Raw genomic sequence first — 21431 nt, 5'->3', positions numbered from 1 at the left:
TTCCATATTTTCCTCCACAGATCTACTGAGATCAATGATTTCAACAAGCCTTCCTAAGCACAGCCTTTGTCCAGATGAAAAAGCAGATTTTTTTAAAAAAAGAGAACATCAGGATCACTAAGCAATGGTATCAGCACAGCTAACCTTCCTAAAATACTCTAGCCATGACAATATCACAAATATGGACATATTCTCTTTAAATATCCAGTTCCAAAGTGTTCTCAGATCCAAAAAAGCATTTTATGCTGCAGTTGAGTAGTTGATTTTGCTTTAGCACAAAAGGTGGAAAAAAACCTCAAAACACAGTGCTTTAAAGCAGTCCCACTATTAAAAGTCATAAAATTTATCCTGTCAAATGAAGGCCCAGAGCATGCCCTTGTTCCCTTATTGGAAGTATATGCAGTGGCAGCAGCGGCAGTAACTTATTACTCGAGTGTTAGTTTCAGCTGACTGGTGGGATGCACGTTATCTATTTCTGGTATAAGCAGCTTTTATATTCTATCCAGCAGTGAAGACAGCTTCTTCCAAGTCAACATGTGCCGTGTGTTCTGTACTTTTCTTTGTCACTGGGAAGGGTAGGTCTGGCATATTTGACATCCATATTTAGATATAGACCCCAACAAAAACTCTGCCCAGGCTTGCTGATGAAGATTTGGACAGAACAATGTAGTCACTGTACCGGCTCTATAACAGATCCATTGGAAATAACATTTGCAGACAAAAGGAAAAAAAAAAAAAGCCTTTAAAAGTCCACTGCAAGTGTTTTCCTTTGTTCCCTTTAAGCACATTGTTGTTTCTGACATTTTTGTCTGGCCATCAAGTAGTTATCTGTATTCCAGCTGTTCATGCTTCTTTGACCTCAACAAGCCATCTTAGACAAGTTGGTATGTCAAAATAAGAAAAAAAGGTTAGAAACAGGCAGGTTTAAGCAAAAAGATAACATCTATACAAAACTAGTACTAACTTTGTAGCCCAATCTCCACAAGGCCAACTTCAAGTTATGGCAATAACTAAAACCAATGAACTATCGCAAAAGGAAGTATTTCCTTCTGTACATGATTTTTATTATTTACATAATACAATATAGCATAGTTGCTGGGTAGCATGATTATGTGCAATACATAAATATGAACTATCTGTACATGTTTGCATATCTAATAACTCAATTGAAAGAACAAAGTTAAAGCAAAAACATGATGCTTTTAATAGTGAAGTAAAAACTAAGACTGAACACTGCAATAAAAATCAGAAGTAGCGCCTTGTGTACATACGTAACTATTTACAGATGAGAACAGGCATTACCACAACACTAGTCTAAACTGTACTTGTTTATATAAAAAACACAAGTTTCATACATCACAAAAAAACCCTTCCATTATAACACAGAAGTGATATTACCAGACAAGCATCAGTGAAGTATACTGCCTTTTCTAGAGTTGTTATTGTACAATGCTGTAGATAATGCAGCCCATGCAATACACCCAAGAACACTACAGTCCTACACCCAAGTACAATTAAAAATGATAAAGCAGCCCTCCAAGAGTGGTTCCAGCTACCACTTAAGTCTACAGCAGCCACATTGGGTATGGTTTTCCATGCAGAATGGTGCAATTGTTACAGTTAAAACTAGGAAAAATAAAGCTCCTAATATTCTTTTGAACTCAGAACACATTGAACATAAGTAGTACATGAATAATAAACTGTTCAAATACTTCTGCAACTTACTCATCAGATGCAAGTGTGTCACTTGAGCTGCTGTGGTATGTCTAAAAACATGTAGCTTTTGTTTTGTAAACCAATCTTACAATATTGTGCTACACAACATTTTTAGCTATGCAAGAAAGAGCAGACAACTCTGTTGCAGGCCAGTTCATAAGTTTCTTACAGAACGTTTCCTTTGGGAACCTATTTTCATGATTCTAAAGTTAATGTAATTGGTTCCAAAATAGTTCTCTTCTCATGCATGTCCGATTTTTTCACTTTTCCCACTGCAATTGTTAAGCAACTGTTTCTTAAATATGGCACCAACACTCATCTTAGTGGAAGATGGACTCCTCTACATAGCTTACGTTCTGCTGGAAAACAACGGAGTGTGGAAACTAAAATTAGAACGAGATTTTAAATGATAGAAGTAGACTGCCAACCTTTCTGATGTATCCTTCTCCCAAACAGGCACATAACACTAGCCAAAGATTACACACTTCAAACACACCTCAAAAGGCAGATCTGCCGCAAACATGCAGATAGTATACACCTGTTTGGCACATGTGAACTAGAGTTTGTCCTCTGTGGATGTGTATTCCTGTGCACATTCTCATCATCCAATTATATTCTGGGGAGGGCATATACATTTTCAAGGGCTGTATCTATCCAATTCTGCCTGTAACAAACACCCAAACATTCTGAAATATCATTAAGACAGACAAGACTAAAAGTAAAACTTTGGAGAACATCAAAGGAAAATGGCCATGCATCTGCTCTTTAATGTTTTCCTAGGATATATTAAAATAAAACAAAGTCAGTCTTTTCACAAGTAGGTTAGTTTATATTCTCTGGATTTTTTCGGCCACCACAACTGGGTTCTCTTTCCTGATTTTTGCTGCAGCTTCTGCTTTGTAATCATATGGGCAGTTATGCTTGTCAGAATAACGGTGAAGTCCACAAAACAAGTTTCCACATCGGCAGTCAAATCCTGTACAAAGAAGGGGAAGCAACATCACTAGGAAGCTTCAGATATAAGCAAGCTGTACATTAAGTGCTTAATCAATAGAGACAAAGGGCTATATGAACCTATTCTGACAAACAGAATAGAAAAGTGAATATTTCCAAAATATAAGCTGTAATAAGTGGTCTAACGCTGTGGATTTTGAAGCATCAAATAAGTTCAATGATTACAGATATTTCAAACTCAACCTATAATAGGCAACTAATCATACAGATCTGTTCAATATTTACAAAGTGCTCCTATACCTGTAAGGCCAACCTTCTTTCTGCACATGAAACATCTGTTCTTCTTCGGTTTGGGCAGTTCAGGAGCTCTCTCTTCATTCTGTGAAGTACTAGGTTGAGAAACTGATGGGCTTGGTTGAGTAACAACTGTTAAAATAAGCAAAGAAAATAGAAGTTGAAGTTCTTCTTGACTTCACTAACTATTCAGTACCAAGCATGTATTTATCAATGCTCAAGTTTATTGTCTAGAGTACTACACAGAACAGCTTATGAAAAGGTAAATCAGGAATAGAGGTTTTTAGGCACTGTACTAGCTTTCTGTTTGGCTCTACATAAGACAAATTTTCCCCACCGTTTCATCAAATAGAAAATATAAGATACCTAATCAGTCACACCTATACAACATTAAGTGCTTACAGAGCACTCCAGAAGTTCTGTGCTCATACTTAATATTAAATCATATAATCAAATTAAATTTAATCAAAAGAGTAACAATATTGTCATGGCTGAAGTTGTTGAACAGAGGGATACCTGTAGAAAATGTAATCAACACGAGTGTATTTAAGAAACCATTTCCAGTAACATGTTATTGTCATAATACTGGGTTACTCTGCTGCTATACTTGCAGAGTCAGATTATCTAAAACCTCAGTCAACCAAAACAACAGCTAGCTTTCTTGAGCTTCAAACCCACTGATTCTGTGCTACATCCAGAACACAGCTACAAACCACACAAAATTAAGACCTTTTTGCTTGAGTTATTTTCCAGTATTTTAAAGAACAAAGTACAGACTTACATTGAATATCTGTATTCTTGTACTGTATTCAGCCTTAACGTTCAAGCAGGCATAGTCAAAATGACTCATTTTTCAATTGCCTTTGTCGTGAACACCTTCAGTCAAATTTGAGTCATGTTTTAAGTAAAAAGTTCTCTGTAGGATAAAAATTTGTCCTTTTGTGAACTTTTGTGAATCTGTTCGGATTTTTTTTTTTTAAATCATCTTCAAACCCTAACTGGCATAGAGGAAAGCTGAGGGAGGTATGTTTGTATACAAAAACCATATGAAACATGGACCCTGCTCCTCTACAGTTTTCCCGAACACTCCCAGTTGCATGATGGTATCTATTATTCTAATAGATAAGAAACGAACTACAAAATGCATTCCAGAATAAATTGAGGACATAAGCTCAAAGGACTCAACTGTAATCTACTTATGCACACAAGCAGGATTTCTTAGTTGAGATCCTTTTGGATCTCAAGTGTTAAATCCTATGAAAGGTAGATTTTTCCAGACATGAAAAACTACCAGTTATGTTGACTATTTTTCTATCTTTACTATTTATATTTGGTTTTAAAAATTCCATTTGTATTGTCATCATAAAACCACCATTCTGTTTGTACTGCGTATCATAAAAACCCCCAGCTCACTATTAATACTAACATCTAGAAAACCTTAAATACCCAAGCCCCATTTCAAAATTCACTCTAGAAGTTAACTATCCAGTCAGGAGTTCATAATCTAAATTATAACCTAGATCTAAAAGTAACACTTTCACAGCTAACAACTTTCAGTGCTTGTACCCAGACAGTTTCATACAGTAAAGTATAAGAAAATATTAGCAACCATTGTTTTACTGTAACAATTATAGTCCTAATGAACCAATAAAACCTATTTACTACCTTTATTTTTGGCACATTTTCTGTATCAGTTTTCTAAAAAAATTTGGGAAGTTCAGAGTCAATGCTATTTTGTTATAGCTGAAGATAACAAAACTATACAAAGTCTTGGGTACAAAAACTTGCAGTGCATTATAGGTTAAAAAAGGCATTTTAATTACTACTCCTATTAATACTTCTGAGTAGTTTTAGCTATTTTTTTTTCTTTTTCAGAAAAAAAATATTGTCTTCACAATTAGTATTTTATCTATCTGTAGATAGGATCCTCAGAATTTATCTTTAAATACCAAGGAAAGCAGTCTTCAGTATTTGGTTAATGTAGTTGAGAGCCTGTGATCAAATACCAGCTTAAAAAGAATTAACACTGCAAACAGCATAAACCCGCTGGGTCACCACACACCTTTGCTGACAGGTATTAGCTATGGCATTAAAACCAAAAGAACTCCCAACGACCCCCCCCCCCCAACCAAAAAGTATGTCAAGTTCCTTTTAGATGTTATAATGCTACTTTGTTTAAAAATAAAATGCTAACCATAAACCATGGCAGACGAAAAAGAACAACCAGAAGTACTTGCACACTTTGCAATTCAGTATATAGCTGGCCGGAGGAAACCATCTGCATCAGAACCAACTCATAATATGAGCCCTGGGAGCATGCACGTTGTTTCAATCAGATGGAAAAGAAAGTGAGAAAGAAGGGGAAAAGCAACAGTGAACTAATTAATTTTGTCACTCACAACACAGAACTTAAGAAAATGAAAACAAAAAAAAAGGAACAACCTTAATACTTTATCACTGCTGAACATGCTCACAAGGAAACAAAAGTGGGAATGGCAGTTTCACCCATGGCTCACCAAGACAAAGAGATAGTCTAGTAGATCATTCTGTGCCACAAAAAAAAAAAAAATTAAGAACAAATCCATCTAAGGGAAAATGGTATCCAAGGGAAAATGTTACTAACTACTATATGGAAGAAGTATATTTGTAAACTGTGACAAGAAGTGTTCACTGCCACAACCAGCAACATGGGAACAGGAAAGCAACGAGAGTAATTCTTAGAAATGAAAAGGGCCATTTCATGTGAAAGCTGTTGAACAAGATCCTTTCTCCCCAAAACTAAAACACGATTCAATAAGGAAAAGCAGCAGACAACATCCAGAAATGGGCAGTTAGAAAGTCCAAGACAAAGAGATGTTGGCAGAGCCCCCTAAAAATGAATTAAGATGTTCAATTTGTTACTCTACAACAGTTATACCTGCAGAAAGAAGGCATTCTACCACTTTTATGTCAGAATTAAATCTAATGATGAGTTTTTATTATCTTAAACCTTCATAAAGTCCCTTCTGATTAACAGCTAGAACAGGTACAAAGCTGCCTACAATGCCCTTAACTAAAGCTTATAGAACAGAACATAATTTTTTTTCCCCCCCAAACTGTAGCTCTAATGAAATATATTTAAAATGCTGTTGTTCTGGCAAGATGTCAAGAGACAATATAAATTCAGACACTATCCTGACAACTGCTTGCCACAAAAGGCTTCCTTTAGCATAGAGACCAAATCCAGCTGGGCAACTAGAATGCCAGTCCACAATATATTGAATTCATTTTATGCCACAAATCACACAGCGTTGATGAAATCAAAGTGCTCTAAATGACTGCCATATGATCACAATGGAATAAATCACTGGACAAAAGCTGAAACAGTGGTAGGAAAATGGTTGTTACTGTTGTCTCCAGACCTGCTTCTTCAATACCAATACCCCTGCTCAGGTGAAGCAAACTCCTTACCACTAAAACTGATGTTCTGTCATCTTAGAGTTCCTGTTGGCATGTACCTGTCTGCATCACCTTGGTCATTTCCCTTCCCAACCATGGGCTCAGAAAGCTACCAAATTACATTTAGTTCACTTGAATTTTTACCAAACCAGTTCTCCTGCTACAAGGTTGAAAAACTTAAGAGAAATGGAGACTTTCAGAACTGAGAAAATCTCTATTAACAATTTAAGACAAAAGTAATAGTTATTTGCAGGCATTGGAAGATGCAGTATTGTCAGGAGTAACAAAAGAGAGGAGAGTATCCTAACTCTGCCAGAATAATAAAAACTAACACAATCCTAGTACTAGACAGGTGCAAAAAAAAAAAAAAAAAAAAAAAAAAAAAAAAAAAAAAAAAAAAAGCACAAATACAGGTGTTGCATGGTAAATTTGAAGATTTACTTCATGTTAGACTGAAGATGAGATGAATTTTTAAGAAAGGCATGTGGGAACAGCAAGGTCACTGATAATTGGAAGTAAGCCACAAACCACAGCACGACAACTACTCAACCTATACACAGAATGGTCCTACAAACAGGAAGAACGATGCTCCTCTTTCACCCCAAAGTATTAAGCCACAGCAACTATGTGAGACTTCGACTCAAAAGTAACAGCCATTATAGTAACTGGATTTTCAAAACTGATTGTGGTATTTTCTTCATATAAATGAATTTGGCTGCTGCAAAAGATCATGCCTACTGTAGACATTCTGACTGAGATTTATACTAGGAAAGAATGATTCATCCATTTTTCAGTTGGACAAAACCTGATGAAAATAAAAAAAAAAAAAAGATTTTTAACCTGCCCCATACTTAATGCAAACAGAAAGGGCTACCAAGGTAACACCAAGGAGTTTTTGGGAGTTTCTTCTATGACCAAAGAAGTATCCAAAATAGAAACCTGTCAGTTTAACAAACCACAGGACTTCCATGGTACTAGTAAGCAGTAAGAATGCCAGGGGAGCAGAAGTCATGACAGCATTAAAAAAAAGTTTCATATTTTTACATGACACTGACTCCCCTCCATTCCCACCACAGAAACACTGGAAAAAAAATCAACACAGTAGAGGAAAGAAGGTAAACGAAAAAGGGAACCCAAAAGGCATCAGAAAGACATTAGATCACACTTCTGCAGTACCAGAGCAGAAAGTTATGCTACAGGTTGTACAATCCTTATTATATTGCATATTAACACAAACTGACTCATATATAAGATTTAAGTCACTGAAAAAGAGGATGGCAATATTTATTATGCAAGTCAAGCTTCTTGAACACATATTTTACTCTTCAGAAACTACAATTGCTATGCTGATCTAGATGCCTAGGAAAGGCTGAAGACAAATTGCATCGTATTTAATTTCATGTCAAAGAAAGGAGACAAAACTATTTTGCAATGCATAACTAATCTCCCTCATGCCCAACTCTTAATAGGCATAGTGGATACCTTTACTGTTATATCAATACAATGTAAAGATACCTCTGTTTAAGTATCACACTGAAATATAGTTTAATTTGGTCACCATAAAGACTTGATGTCTGTTATATCTTTTTAACAGAGAGGTATACAACAGCATCCTATCACCAACAAGCACAGCATCAGCAGTTGCACCCTCAGTCTCACTTTTCAAGGTGGACAGCTTCAAGGCTTAGAAAAAGATTACTGGTTCCATTTCAGAATTGTTTGAATCAGGGATTTCTACTCAAGCTTCAGGGGACACTGGAAACTTGAAGAGAATTATTTTGAACACAAGACAAGATTCTTACGTCAGATGGCATTACAGACAGCTACAAAGGCACTATTTATAGATAGTAACATGATTAAATGCTACAGCCATGTTTAAAGACAAATCCAAAATAACAAGGCAGTTATTAAAACAGCAAGACCCAAGTAATATAATCTATTTACCATCCTGAGCATACAATATCTCAAGCTGGCTGTCTATTCAGTATCTTACACAGAACATTATCTGCAACATACACTGCAACATCATGGCTACTGGTTTTGGTCTACAACATGAATGAGGGCAACCCATAAAGTCTCAACCTGCATGCAGGACAGCTGTGTTGTTTAACATTAATATAACTCTAATCACATTGGCTTGATACAGAGCTAAAAGACAAGTGAGGTAACCATCATAATCTCCTGTCTTGTGAGGCTCATTAAATGCCAGCTTTCAGGAACAGAAAGGGTAACCTACAAAATGGATGGAATAAGACTGTAAGTTAATAATATTTGGGGATGATTTTTAATACATATCTTACAAATAGAGATCCTAATCATTTCAAGTTCTGGTTCACTTTCTTTACAGGCAGTGCTCTTCTACAGCTGTGGCTTCATAGAGTGATATGGTAACTCATCACACTACTCCCTAAAACAGGGCTTTTACTGGGTTAAGCAAACCAAGACTCTGATACACATGCTGATACTAATCAAGTCTGGAAACACTGACACACCTGACAGGAGACTCATCATTCAGAAAGGTAGTGACCTACAAAGAAGCAAAAAAATGCTAAAAACATGCTATGATTTAATACAATATGATAAAACATACTTGTTCTCAAAACAGTTTATTTTTAGTGCTTAACATTTAACTCTGTTCTCTTTCTCATATGGATCCTTTATTTTCACTTAAAAGCCACTAAAACAAAACAAGTTTATTGAGGAAGGCCTCCCTCCAACTATGCCTCTCCAGCTTGGTAAAGGTATTACTCTGATGTAATAACACAAGGAAAGGAAAGAAGTTTTGCATTTAATTCTTACAACTCCGTTTGGAAAAAAACATAACTATGCACCATATTTCTAGAATGGGAAGATTTCAGAATCGAGTATATTCTGACTTTGGTCCAGACTGTATTAGAATTCAGTCTTTAAAGTTTAGAAGCATATCAAAAGCCTGTAAAAGTATGATATAACCAGTACCTAATTACTAACTGGAGTTTGGACATAAAGGTCTTCAGATTTCACTGACTTTTGTGAGCAGCTCATCAGAAAAGCAATTGGACTGAGCACAAGCCACAATTCAATTATAAAAGTACAACAAGTAAGAAAGTTGGCCTAATAAATTACAAGTTAAAACAAAATTATAACTTGTTTTAGACACGTGCATTACAACAACAGGGCCAGTTAAGTCTGTCACGTCCTTCTTCCTTCAAATGCTAAAATGAAAAATTGCCTTAGGACCTGGCTTGTTTTGAATGAGGATCCAGGTTACAACCTCAATCTGGAAAAAACAAATGAATAAAACCAAGCTTGTTGCTTCATTTTTCCTCTCAATTTCAGCACCTTCTAGAATCAGAGGCTTAAGTCCCAACACCAAAGTAGTATACTTTAACTCCACAGATGGAAAAAAAGCACCCAGAAAACAAAACGCCCAACAGTAACAAAAAAAGCACACAAGCAGTCAACCAGACATAAATCTGTTCACAACTTTCTGGCTTGTATGGGAAACATCTGAAGTTTCCTTTGCTAATGAAAAGCTGGCAGAAGAGAATGAGCCTTCATACTGGTGAAGACATTAAAAGGAGAGGGACCTACTTTGCCTGAAGGCTACATTGTTTGTCTATGATCTTCCCACCTGATAGACAGTTACAAAATTCAGTTGGTAGGGTCAGATTATCAAAGTTATTTTGGAGAATTACATCTCATAAAAAGTATTAGTTTTGTTATGAGGTAAAATGAATTTTCTACTCTTCACTGTTATTTCAGCTCCTCCTCAAGAGGACAGACCAACACACACTGGATGCTGCTCAAAAAAGGAAGAGAAAAAAATGCAACTAGCAAGGACACGATAGGGATTTACAAAAATAAAGTGTAGGCCAGCTTCTCTTGACTGCAAGACACTTACAGGTCAGTGTACCAGGGAACACAAAAAACACTTGGTACATTTTAGATGCCCAATGGACCCTGTGTAATCTAAGAATAGTTGCTAATCTATGCTGTCTAAAATCTGCCCCAAAAACCAAAGAATACCTAAGAAGAAATCTGCACTTTCTGAGGAGCTGAAGGTGATTTGAAGAATTTAAGGGTATGTACTGAGCAAAACTTTTTCCCCAAACATGTTTACATTCCAGAAGTTTTTTCCAAACACGTTTATGTTTTATGGTAGTCTTTCCAGTGATCTCTGCACACAAGCTTTAACTGAGCTTTTACTGGTTTCAACTTTGAGTTTCCAGCTGTAAGATTATTTACAACTATAAATACATTGAGTTGCCTTTAGAGTTTTTTCCTCCTAATCAATAAAGAGTGTTGTGCAACTAACTATCATAGTTGCTTGGTTAACAAAAAAAGATATTAGGTCAACAGAAGCAGAAGATTGCCATTTTACATCCAGCAAAAATAACAAATCCCTATTAGCAGTTTCAGCAAGACAAACTGCCTATTATTTGATCACTACTACCACTTTATGTATTTCTTTCCTGCTTGTCACCTTTTCAGGCAGGTATTCATAACAAGACAATACGGGTTTACAAATATTGTATCAAAGCATAAATTATTTCTCAGTTACATACAATAAGCCTCTTCAGATGACATCAGTTACAAGAAGCTGAAATGCGTAAAAATCTCCTCTCAGTCTGTACATAACCAAAAAAGAATACAGTAAAAGCAGTTGTATTTTAGTTCATGTCACAATCTTAACTTAGCATGACTTATTTCAAATAGATAAATCCTGTGTACAAACACTGAGCACCTAAAACGTCCACTCTTGTGACCAGTCTTTACTGGTAAAGATACATCCAGACAAAAAACATTTTTATACAATGCTGAGTGGTACCTTCTGCAATTTCCAACTTACCAATTTTCAAAATTGAAAGTTTAAAAAAAAAAACATTTTATATCTATCTCTTCGGGTGTAGTGAACAGACTTCCTACCAAGCATCAGTTTTCGATGCTTTGCAACAAAAGAAGACTGAAACAGTCTTCTTGTTTGATGACTGTTTCAGAACTGTTAAAATTAAAACATGTGGGTACCTATAGATATGGAACAAGTATGTTAATATATCCATTTGAATAAACTGCTGCATAAGAAAACACAAATTCAGTCATTCACTACTTACAGTTAAGAAAGCAGTCCCTTCATGCTTCCCTCCAAGAAATACTTTACACTTGAAAGTTTAAATACTACAGCTACTAACCTTCCTGGTACAAGAGTAAAACTTTTAAATTGAACATTCTCACTAAGCAATTAAAGCCATTAAGTATTCTACATCTACAGAACAATGCTTTGGTTATATCTACTGATTACCCAATCAGTCTAAAGTATTCAGTCTTTGTTAGTATTTTAAACCAAGTATTCCCTTCCACCACACTCATATCCTTCTGTAAAATGGAATTTATTAAGAAGTTTGTTCTCCAAATGCAGCAAGCCATTTTGACTGCCATGAGTCAGCAGGAATTGTACTGCTAGATTTTACACAAAAATCTCAGCAATTTCGCTTTGAGACTGAACATCTTGCCCAAATGCAATTATAAACTGTCTTGCTTGTAAAAATTAAAGTTTTGGAGACAAAAGTGCCTCCACAGGCATCAAATTCTCTACTAAAATTGAACTGAATCTGGAATTGAATTGTATCTGAAAACTATATTCCGGCACTAGTCATTTTTCTTGACCTCAAGGGTACCAGTACTCAAAAAGCATCCATAATAATCATCTTAACAGTTCCTCAACATCATCACCACAAAGGGAGGTGCCTACTTAAAAGAAAGTAAACTCTCAGTTTCTGTTAAGTCACCAGTTGTACCTAGTGTTACTCCGCAAACATACCTGGCTCAGTCTCTGTTTTCGGTGTTACTTTTTCCTCTCTTGAAATGCTCATTTCTGTCATTTGCTGCGTTACAGGCAAAGCGGCAACAGGCACATTTCTGTTTAATTACAATGAAACAGGTAATTTACATTACTTTTGAATGCATAATAAAAGCTTAAATTGTTCAAGCTCATCTATATCAATAGACAACCTGTTCAATTATTACTGATACATGCTCCTGATCTTGACCTCTGCTATATCTAAAGTGTATTTTTCACTTATTTCAGCTTCCCTAGAAGAAAATGCTCAATCTGTAGAGCATATTTCTCCAGATAAACCAGAAGCATCCTTGTAAATGCATTAGTTCAACACCAAACATTGTAATCAGTTCTTATTTATAAAGATTCAGAAAGCACTGTTAGGTGCACTGTCCCTTTTCTCCCCTCTGCAGAAACTCACTGTACTAGGTCAATATTACTGCAGGTCTTTAGTTTGCTGCACACACTCAGCTCATTCAAACCTCAAAATAATATTCTCATCTTACCTTGACTTTTCAGATGTGCTGCCAGCAGCACCTTCACAGTTGTTTAAGCTAGTGTCTGTTCTTTGTACAGATGCGGAGTCTGAGGTAGGACTGTTTGAACCACTGGTTGTTCCTATGTAATAGGAATTTGAGAAGTTAATTATAAGCAAACTGTAGCTTATAAGTTAATCAAATACTCTTGCATACAGTAATGAACTGTTTCCCTCCATTTTTTGTTCCACTGCATTTTACTTGTTACTTAAAGACAGACTAGATTGTTAATGACCAAATACAGGAATTGTATAAGAACACACCGATAGCGGAGGATACGTAGAAATGCAAATTAAGGCTCAACACCAAGCTGGCCGGAATTTATCACACAAAAATGCATTTTTATTTTTAGTGTTTTAAAGTAGTATCCTCTAATATTTGTAGTTTTAGTACACAGCTTTCAGAAGGTCTCCTGAAATATGTTTTTTGATTCCTCTCTTCATCATCATATTTTCAGAAAAAGATCTAAACCCTTACCCATTGGGCTGATTCTGCCACTATTCTGCTGTCGCTGAAGATGCTCTTTGTAGCAAACAGAACACATCCCATTTGTCCTAGGATTTCCATAAAATCCACATCCTGTACTACAGAGCATGGGCCCTGGGGTCTGGTTTGTCTCCTGAGCCATCTCAATGCTGTAAATAAAACCAAGAACTGCATTAGGAGCTGGCATGTCACCAAAATCAATTAGAGTTACAGAACTAAAGTATGTCTGCTCACCCCACCCCCAAAAAGTGATATCAGCTCTTTTAAGAGAGCTATATTGATGTTAATATACCATTCAATACTGCAATTGTATTGATGAGTAGTATCTTTATGAACTTAAGAGAAGAAAAAGTGTTATTGTAGTAATACCGAAAAGTAATATACTTGTTGGACACTGGGCTGTGCGTGCAGGTTATGACCAAGTTCAATTTAACAGCCAACAAAAGCTTTATTACCACCTCTGAGCACTTATAGAATAGAAAAAAAAACACAGCTAGATGCAGAATAAGCAAGATGAAGTTTTTATCTACTACACAATTCTGGTAATTTACATAGCTGTTTTTTTCAAACTCCAACAGAATTCCACTTTTTTCAGTAATGCATCGTTTTGATGCTAATTCCATTAATTATTAGCAGTTCCTACTTTCAAAATGCATTTGTTAAACAGAACAATAAAGATCATTGAAGTATGGGCAACAGTCAATTTTAATCTGTATTCCTATCTTTAGGAAGTTTCCAAAACAAGGCCCTCAACTCTGGTTAAATTGCATATGAAACTTGATACTGAATATTAACTAGCAATAACGTGTACAACAGGCCTTCAGAGTCAAAGAGCATTTCTGAAATAAGTTCAGACCTGATCTTACTCTCTCAAGAAAAATTAAAACAAGCAACTTCAGACTGTTAAACACATTCATTTACACAGCCTACGCGTTTCCAAAAAGCCAGTTAAATCCTTTGTCTTAAAAAAAGTTATAGCAAGTCTCCCAAAGGCAGACAATGCTAACCCTGTCTCTCATCAACTGCAAAATGCAGGAATAAAAATATCTCACCTTCACTGGTGGTTAACCTCTGCAAAGCAAGGTTAGTAGAAAAACTGATATTGCAACCAAATCCTTGATTCCCAAGGGCAATAAAACTGGAACACGGTAATCAAGTGATCTACTATAAATTGAGGACATGTAAGAATATTGCACTTGTCCTCCCAAAACTTAGATTCAGTAGAAGCACTATGCAAGTCTCTTGAAGACATTTTGGTGAAATCTCTAGATTATTGTCTTCCTCTTTAAGAGCAGCCATAAAGGATATTTGACTTCTGATGCTCATGAGAACTCAAATATACCAAAAGCAAATCAATTCCAGTGTGTGCAGGAACACTTTTCATAAGTAAAAAATACCAAACTGCAAGTTGTAAATACATCTCAATAGTATGACGACTGTAATTGATAAAAAACTAAATTTCTGGGAGCAAAGTAAACCAGTAGCAGGAGAAAATGAACAAGTAAAATTAATCCGCATGTCTGCTGATGGTCATGGGACTCCAACTATTTATACCTTCGTTTCAGGATGAAAAGCAAACTCACTTATTCTGACAGACCTCTCAACAAAATGCAGCTTGACAGCCATACACTGGTCAAGGCAGTCAGCAGAAATGATAACTATGCAAATCTAAAACATCTTCTCATCCATATTACAGCTATGTTTCTATAATAGAAATAAAGACTGTACTTCTGCCATCTTATTAAGTAGGTAAACTCGAAGTGCTATCAAATATACTGTCACCATCAATCTCAATTGACTTGCTTCACTTTCAAATTACTACGCTGTAAACACGTTTCTCCACTTACTAAATCTAGCTTTAGGTGTTAATGCTGGTATTAACATATTACAAACAAGAGTCTTCATGGCTCCTTTGTCAGCACATTCTTTCACTATTTGAAATACATGCCCCTAATTGAAAGGTCAAGTTGTTGTTATCCAATGCTTACAAAATTGTGCTTTATCACGCTCTTGAAGAAGGTCCAAGTATCACCTATGTCTCTTCTAAAAGCCTTTATCTCCAATTGGAAAACAGTTACATGCTTTCCTGTGCTGAATCTAATAACCAGGACACTAAATTAAGCCGTTCAATCTTTCAAACGAACAATAGTGAAAGTGAGGTTTTCATAAAAGGGAGATTACACACTTCTCCAATTTTTCATTTTAGGAACTTTTCTCCTTAGAACATCAGCAACTAACTAAAACCTACTTACAAATGCAGTTCCCTAGAAAACTAGCTTCTAATACCATCACATGCGTGTCTGCTTTCCTTAACATTTCTCAGAAACTTGGGTCACATGGGTGAGTGCATTAGCTTCCGCCTGTCACAAGGCTGCAATGTGACAGGCTGAGCTAGAGGCTCAGACACAAAACCTCGTCAACAGGGGCCTCTGAAGTCAGCTTCTATTTATATCTCCGAAGGCTGCCAACTCCTACACAACCCACAGAACTGAAGCAGCCGAGCATACACCCACCGTTAGAGGAAAATATAAAATCCAATTAACATGGCTACAGCTTCCTTTCTAGAGGGAGAGGGAGTGCAGATACTTAAATTCAATCAAGAAAATGCAGCATCATGAGCTAGTCATCTCAAACAGCCATTTTCATCTCTAACTCACAGCAAGAACAGAAAACAACTGAGTGTGATCAGAGGCCTAAGAGATGATTACCGTTTCGCAGGCTTGCAAATACACCCCCAGCCTTTTTGGGTGGGTAGGTTACAACCAAACTATTTGCCTTTCCAAAATATAAAGATCTCTTCTACCTCCAGAAGGAGAAAGTCAACCTCAGGGATATTCCTGTTTAACCCCGTGACGTTCCCAACATAACAAGAAGCTATTTTATTCGGTGCGTTAACTCGAACAGTAATTTATGCCACTTAACTCCATAGTTACTGGTAAACTTACCCAGAGAAACTAAAAGGGGACTATAAATACTCAACTATTACCATCTTTGAGTTATCTAAGGCTCATAACTAAGGCAGCTCTTTCTGTTCCAAATTACAACTAAGCTGGCAAATTTTAACGATGACAGATATCAAAACTATTTCAACGATCAATAAAAATACGCTCCTTCCTGGACACCAAGTACACTTCCAATAAACTTACTGCTGAAACACGTATGCCTGTTAATTTCAGGTTTTAATACAACATATGGAACAAAAATCCGAAGTATACTTAAATCGATAATAAAACCTGGGAACTGCGTCAATGGTAGGACTGAATTGGCTAGCTGACCTAAATACTTATTTATCTCAACATCCTCCTCTAGAAAAGAGGGCCCTCCCCCCCCCAAAAAAAAAATAAGAAAGAGAGATATGCAGCAAGGATGTTTCAGCCCTACGCCTCTATAGCACAGTGCTCTGGGTGAAGTGGCAAGACGGAATAAAAATGGAGAACACGGATCAAACGCGGGCATTTCCCAGCGACGATTAAGTCCGGCTCAGTGAGTCAGACAAAAGGGAAGGCACTGCCAAGCGCTCGGAGCGTGGTACGTTTTAATTGCCTTTTTTTTTTTTCTTTTCTTTTTTCCTCCCTCCGCCGAGGACACCGGAACACAAAGGACCCGCAGGCTGCCGGGCCGAGGAGCCAGACCGGCCGGCGCGGGGCCGAGCCGAGCCGCCGGGCCGGACCCCTCGCAAACCCCTGAGTCATGGCCGGCACCGGCCGCCGCGCGGCGCCGCGCGGCCCCCTCCCCTCTCTCCCCCCCCGTCGCGGGCCAGACCAGCCTCATTGTCTTGCTCCCTTTGTCTGCCCCGCCGAGGGGCCGCCGCCAGCCCGGCCCGCGGCCTGTGCCGCCACCCGCCGAGCCGCCCCGCGGCGAGCCGACGGCAGCGGAAACACCGCGGGGGGGGGGGAAGAAGCGCCCCCCTTCCCCCCCCGCCGCCTCCCTAACGGCCCCGGGACGGATCCCGCGTCCCCACCACCCTCCGCGGCCGCGTACCTGCTCCGTAGGGGAGGGGGGGAAGGAAGGGGGGCGAGAAACCCCGCGGCCGGTGTCGGAGGAGGCGCCGCGGGGCGCTCCGGGCTGTTCCGGCGAGGGCCAAGGGAAGAGGGTCCCGCGGTGCGGAGCTGGCGGCGCCGCCGCCGCCGCTTCCCTCCTTTGTTCCCGCAGCAGCAGCGCAGAGCGAAACGCGCTGCGCGCAGGGGGAGGGCGAAAGGAAGGCGCGCAAAGGGAGGGGGTGCGGGGGGGGGGAGGGGGAGGGGGAGGAGGAGGAGGAGGAGGAGGAGGAGGAGGAAGGGAGCCGGGCCCGCCCGCCGGCCCGTTCGCGTCGGCTCCGCCTCCTCCCGGCCGCTGCAAGACGCCGCCAGCCCGCGCGCTCCCACACGGAGGTGGTTGGCGCTGCGCGGGGGGTGGGTGGGAAGGAGGCGCGCGCGGGGCGGCTCACAGTGCCGCCGCCCGCGGAGTCACCAACCCCTAGCAGCACAGGAAGGGGTGGGGGCTGCGCGCGCCGTCACAGAGCGACGTCTGCCCTCCGTGCGGGGAAGGAAAAGCCGTATGCAGAGCCGCGGCCGCCTCTTCACGCACCGTCACCGGCTTCGCCCTGCCCAACCGCCCCGAGGGGTGGGGCCTGGGCAAGGGGGCGGGGCGAGGGGCTCCGCGTATGGCGGGGAGGGGGGACGACCACGTGGGCGCGTCTCACGGCAGCGTCGCGTCGCGTCGCGTCGCGTCGCGTCCCGTCCCCCACATAACGGACACTCCCGCCCCCATTTAACAGTTCCATTTAAATTCGCACGTGCGGCTGCTCTTCGGTCCCATACTGTGGGACCAGAGGTGCAGAGGGGGAAGCTGGGGTGTTCTCCTACCTGAGTAATGCTCCTTAAATACTCTTCTAGGAGCTTTTTTGGTCGGAGGTGGGGGATAAAATCAAGGTTTGTGCTGTGCTGGAGGACTGAGTACTGCAAAAGTGGTAGTTATAGCTATAAGGAGGCAGGAACTTGCTTGCTTGTTTGTGTTTTGGTCTGGTTCCTAGGGGTGAGTTAAGCCAGGTGGGGATGTATCTTTTAGGTGCCTCTTTGATGCAGTTCACATTTAAAAATGAGTCAGCTGAGTACAGTGTAGTCTAATGAAATGCCTTCAGACTGAGCTGACTTAGTTCACAGAGAATTTATATGTGCAACCAAAAATAGCTAGGATATGGCCTTTTTCATCTGTAGCTAACTCATTCATGTGGGAATGATATGTAGCACCTGCTCTGACCTCACCTGAAAGCCTTAAATTGCTGGTATACATCAAGTTTATCACATATGGATCAAACCTTTTATCTGAACAATTACAGTTAAGTTTCCAAATCCATGCTAGGGATCCATATAGTCTGCCTTTTCAACAGTGACAAATTGTGATATTTCTAAGAATTCAGACACTTAAACTTCCAAGTGTAGTCATAGTCATTAAGTATACTGTCTAAAAATGTCTTGTCTGTCTTCTAGGCTCATAGGCTGTTGTCTGCTTATGTTTTTAAGGTTTAAAAAAATGCTAAGCATAAGGTATTAATTGGCTGCTTCTTTTAAAATATGATATCAGACTTCATGAATTGGCTGCAGTGATGAACCAGTCTATAAAATTGGGATAACTGTGTGTTTGATGGTGGGTTCTTTCTGCAAGATGATAGTGTAAAACTATATTTGCTGTGTTTTTTGTTGATTAAAAAAATCTTCATCTTTGAATGTTTTTAAAAGTGTTCTGCTAGAAACAAATGCATCTCTACAGTTTAGAAAGATATCAGCTTGAAATGTTTCTTTTTTAAGATAAAACAAAGAGGAAAGGATGTTTTAGCTAAAACCTGTGCTCTACGGTCTTCCTTGGTGTTCAGTACACTGTAGTCTGGAGGTTTGCTGTCTTTCTCACAAACTTACATATTTTTCTAACTGAACACTTCCATTTTGAGGGCTCCCTGTTACTTATTGGCTGTAGCCACCTATAAACATAGGGTGGACTTGAATGCAAACCTTGACTTGCATTCAGGTTTTGCAAGTTTGTGTGCATACCCCCACAGAAATATTTGTATACTCTTGCATGTCTAGACTTTAGATCGGTTTCCAAAGTTGGCATAGATACAATAGACTTCATGTCATTTGGATGCTGAAGAAAGCACACATCTTCCAGGATGTTGATAAAGCTATGTGTTCAGAGGATGTGGTGATGACCTAGATGGTTAGGAGAGAAAGGTTACATCACTCTAGAGAGAGGGAGTTAGAAGGTCATGCAAGCCTGGATAGTGTGGGAAGAGGAAAAAGAAATCAAATGGAAGCGTAAAGCTTGTTACTTCAGACTTCCTGCTCGCTGTGGGAGCAGCACAGGGTAGCTTGTAGTTTAAAAGCACTGTTAGTAGGTATAGGAGGAGATTTACTTACTTTGTAGTAAATTAAGGGCAATTATGTTATTTTTAAGGTAGTGTTTCTGGGAAGAGAAAGACATGTATTTGTACAAGCATGGGATGTTTTTCTTAGGGACAGAATGTCTTGAGCTGTGAAGTTCAAAGCTTTACCTAAATGTTCAAAATAGTTCAACTTTGCTTGAATGCAGTTTCTACCATATTCTCTTGGTATTTTGAGGCTAGAGTGTAGTGGGGCATATATTTATAGGCCTCTTTAAACCAGCTAGAATTGGAAGGTATGGCTCTATGGGAAATATACCACTGAAATCATCAGAAAGTCTTTTTTGCCTGAAATGCCTTCTAGAGCTGGTCTTTTTCCTTGTCAGAGAGACATCTCCTGAGACCCAAAAGCTTCTATTTGAGATAGATAAAACTTCCAGATAAATTGAATTATATTGTGCTGAAATATAGCATATTATGCAGAAGTATAGGACACTATTCACTGCAAAAGGCATGCTATGGAACACCAATCAATCTATCTGTAACGAAGCCTTGGAATAACCCCCATGTCATCTGAAATGTTTGGGCTGGCTTCAAACTTAGTAGCACACAATGGTTTTGACTATTACAAGAAAATATTCAAATGCAGCATCTTGATGATATCCTAGTAGAACACTCAAAACATTTAGAGTTGGATGATTTCATTTTCCCCACTGGAAAAAGAAGCTGAGACAGTTTTGTGACCAGAACTGAGGATGATAAGTCTGATTATAAAAAACAAATTTTATCTACTAGTAGCCCTGGAGAGTGATCTCCACCTCTCTTACTTTAGCAGGACAGAGGCAGAAGATTGTTTCAATTGAAAAACATTAACTTCTCTTTCTTTTTCCATTTCTGAGGTAAATCTCAGAGCACTGTGGTTTTCAAGAGATACGTCAACAGTTTACTGGAAGAGCACCTTTTATTTAAATTGCTGATTATTAACCTCACTGCCAAGCTATACTCCTCCTTCAGAGCAAACCCAACATAACTTTAAAAAAAAAATCTGAGTAAAGAAGTAACCACACATTTTACTTTATTCAATGCCAAAGACCTAATTCTAGCTCCTATTCTGGAGACTACTTAACCTGAGAATTTCAGGAAAACTATGAAGTTCAGTCAAGCTACTTTTAAGACCTTTTCTAACTCAGGATAGAGAGGGAATAACAGGGAACCATAAAAGGAGACTTCACTCCTTTGTTAACCTCAACATGTAACCCAGGGAGCAATGGGAGGAGCAAAAGGATACTTCCACCCTTAGAAGCAATAACCTTGAAAGAAGGGAATGGTTTGTATCTCACCTTGGTCTGCTCAGTGGCATCACAGGTAAGCTGTGCTTCTGAGGAAGTGTGGGGCTTGGGTCAGGGAGAGAGGATTTAAAACAAATCTTTTCCTTCTCAGGTGACCATCCTTGATGTGAATTAGTAGCTAGACCAGATATATACACACCTTCCATGGTCTTACAGCTGTCATTCCTGGTTGCACTTTGTGTCTTGTTCAAGGGTGTAGGCATGTTCTCATGGGACTTGGGAGGTGAGGGAGGCAGGAAATGCCTGGTCTGGGACTCACAGGGTGGTAGGGTGTGGAGCAGGATTTTGGGCACTCAGGCCCTCCCCTGAAAGCAAGCTTACCTTGTGGTGAAGGGCAGCTGCCTTTGCAGAGGCTTGGGATGAAACTTAGCATCCTTGAAAAGTTTTGGTGGAAACATGTTGTTTTCAGAGAGAGATTGTGAGCGATCTGACAGAGAGGGACGGATGCCCATCTTCACTCACAGGCTCTTTTCTCTAAAATTTAT

General features: G+C 39.1%; 1 protein-coding gene across 1 annotated transcript; it reads right to left on the bottom strand.

The window, feature by feature from the left end:
• Positions 1–1042: 1042 nt before the first annotated feature.
• Positions 1043–17469, bottom strand: LOC112981854 (AN1-type zinc finger protein 5). Its single transcript, XM_064501016.1, has 6 exons — positions 17224–17469; positions 13234–13391; positions 12727–12838; positions 12203–12300; positions 2971–3096; positions 1043–2692 (listed from the first exon to the last, which is right to left on the bottom strand). The coding sequence occupies exons 2-6, from the start codon at positions 13382–13384 to the stop codon at positions 2544–2546; spliced, it is 636 nt and encodes a 211-aa protein (XP_064357086.1). The 5' UTR covers positions 13385–13391; positions 17224–17469; the 3' UTR covers positions 1043–2543.
• Between the last annotated feature and the right edge of the window lie 3962 nt (positions 17470–21431).

This window comes from Dromaius novaehollandiae, chromosome W, assembly GCF_036370855.1.
Source record: "Dromaius novaehollandiae isolate bDroNov1 chromosome W, bDroNov1.hap1, whole genome shotgun sequence".
NCBI classification, from domain to species: Eukaryota; Metazoa; Chordata; class Aves; order Casuariiformes; family Dromaiidae; genus Dromaius; species Dromaius novaehollandiae.
Note: the sequence above shows the minus strand (reverse complement) of the source record. Positions and strands in the feature narration are given on the sequence as shown.

Coding starts and splice junctions, on each gene's coding strand:
- LOC112981854 (XM_064501016.1), bottom strand. CDS start 13,384: ATGGCTCAGGAGACAAACCAGACCCCAGGGCCCATGCTCTGTAGTACA. Junction 3,097..12,202: donor GAAAACAGAGACTGAGCCAG/GTATGTTTGCGG, acceptor TTATTTTAACAG/TTGTTACTCAACCAAGCCCA. Junction 2,693..2,970: donor AAAGAAGGTTGGCCTTACAG/GTATAGGAGCAC, acceptor TTCTTTGTACAG/GATTTGACTGCCGATGTGGA.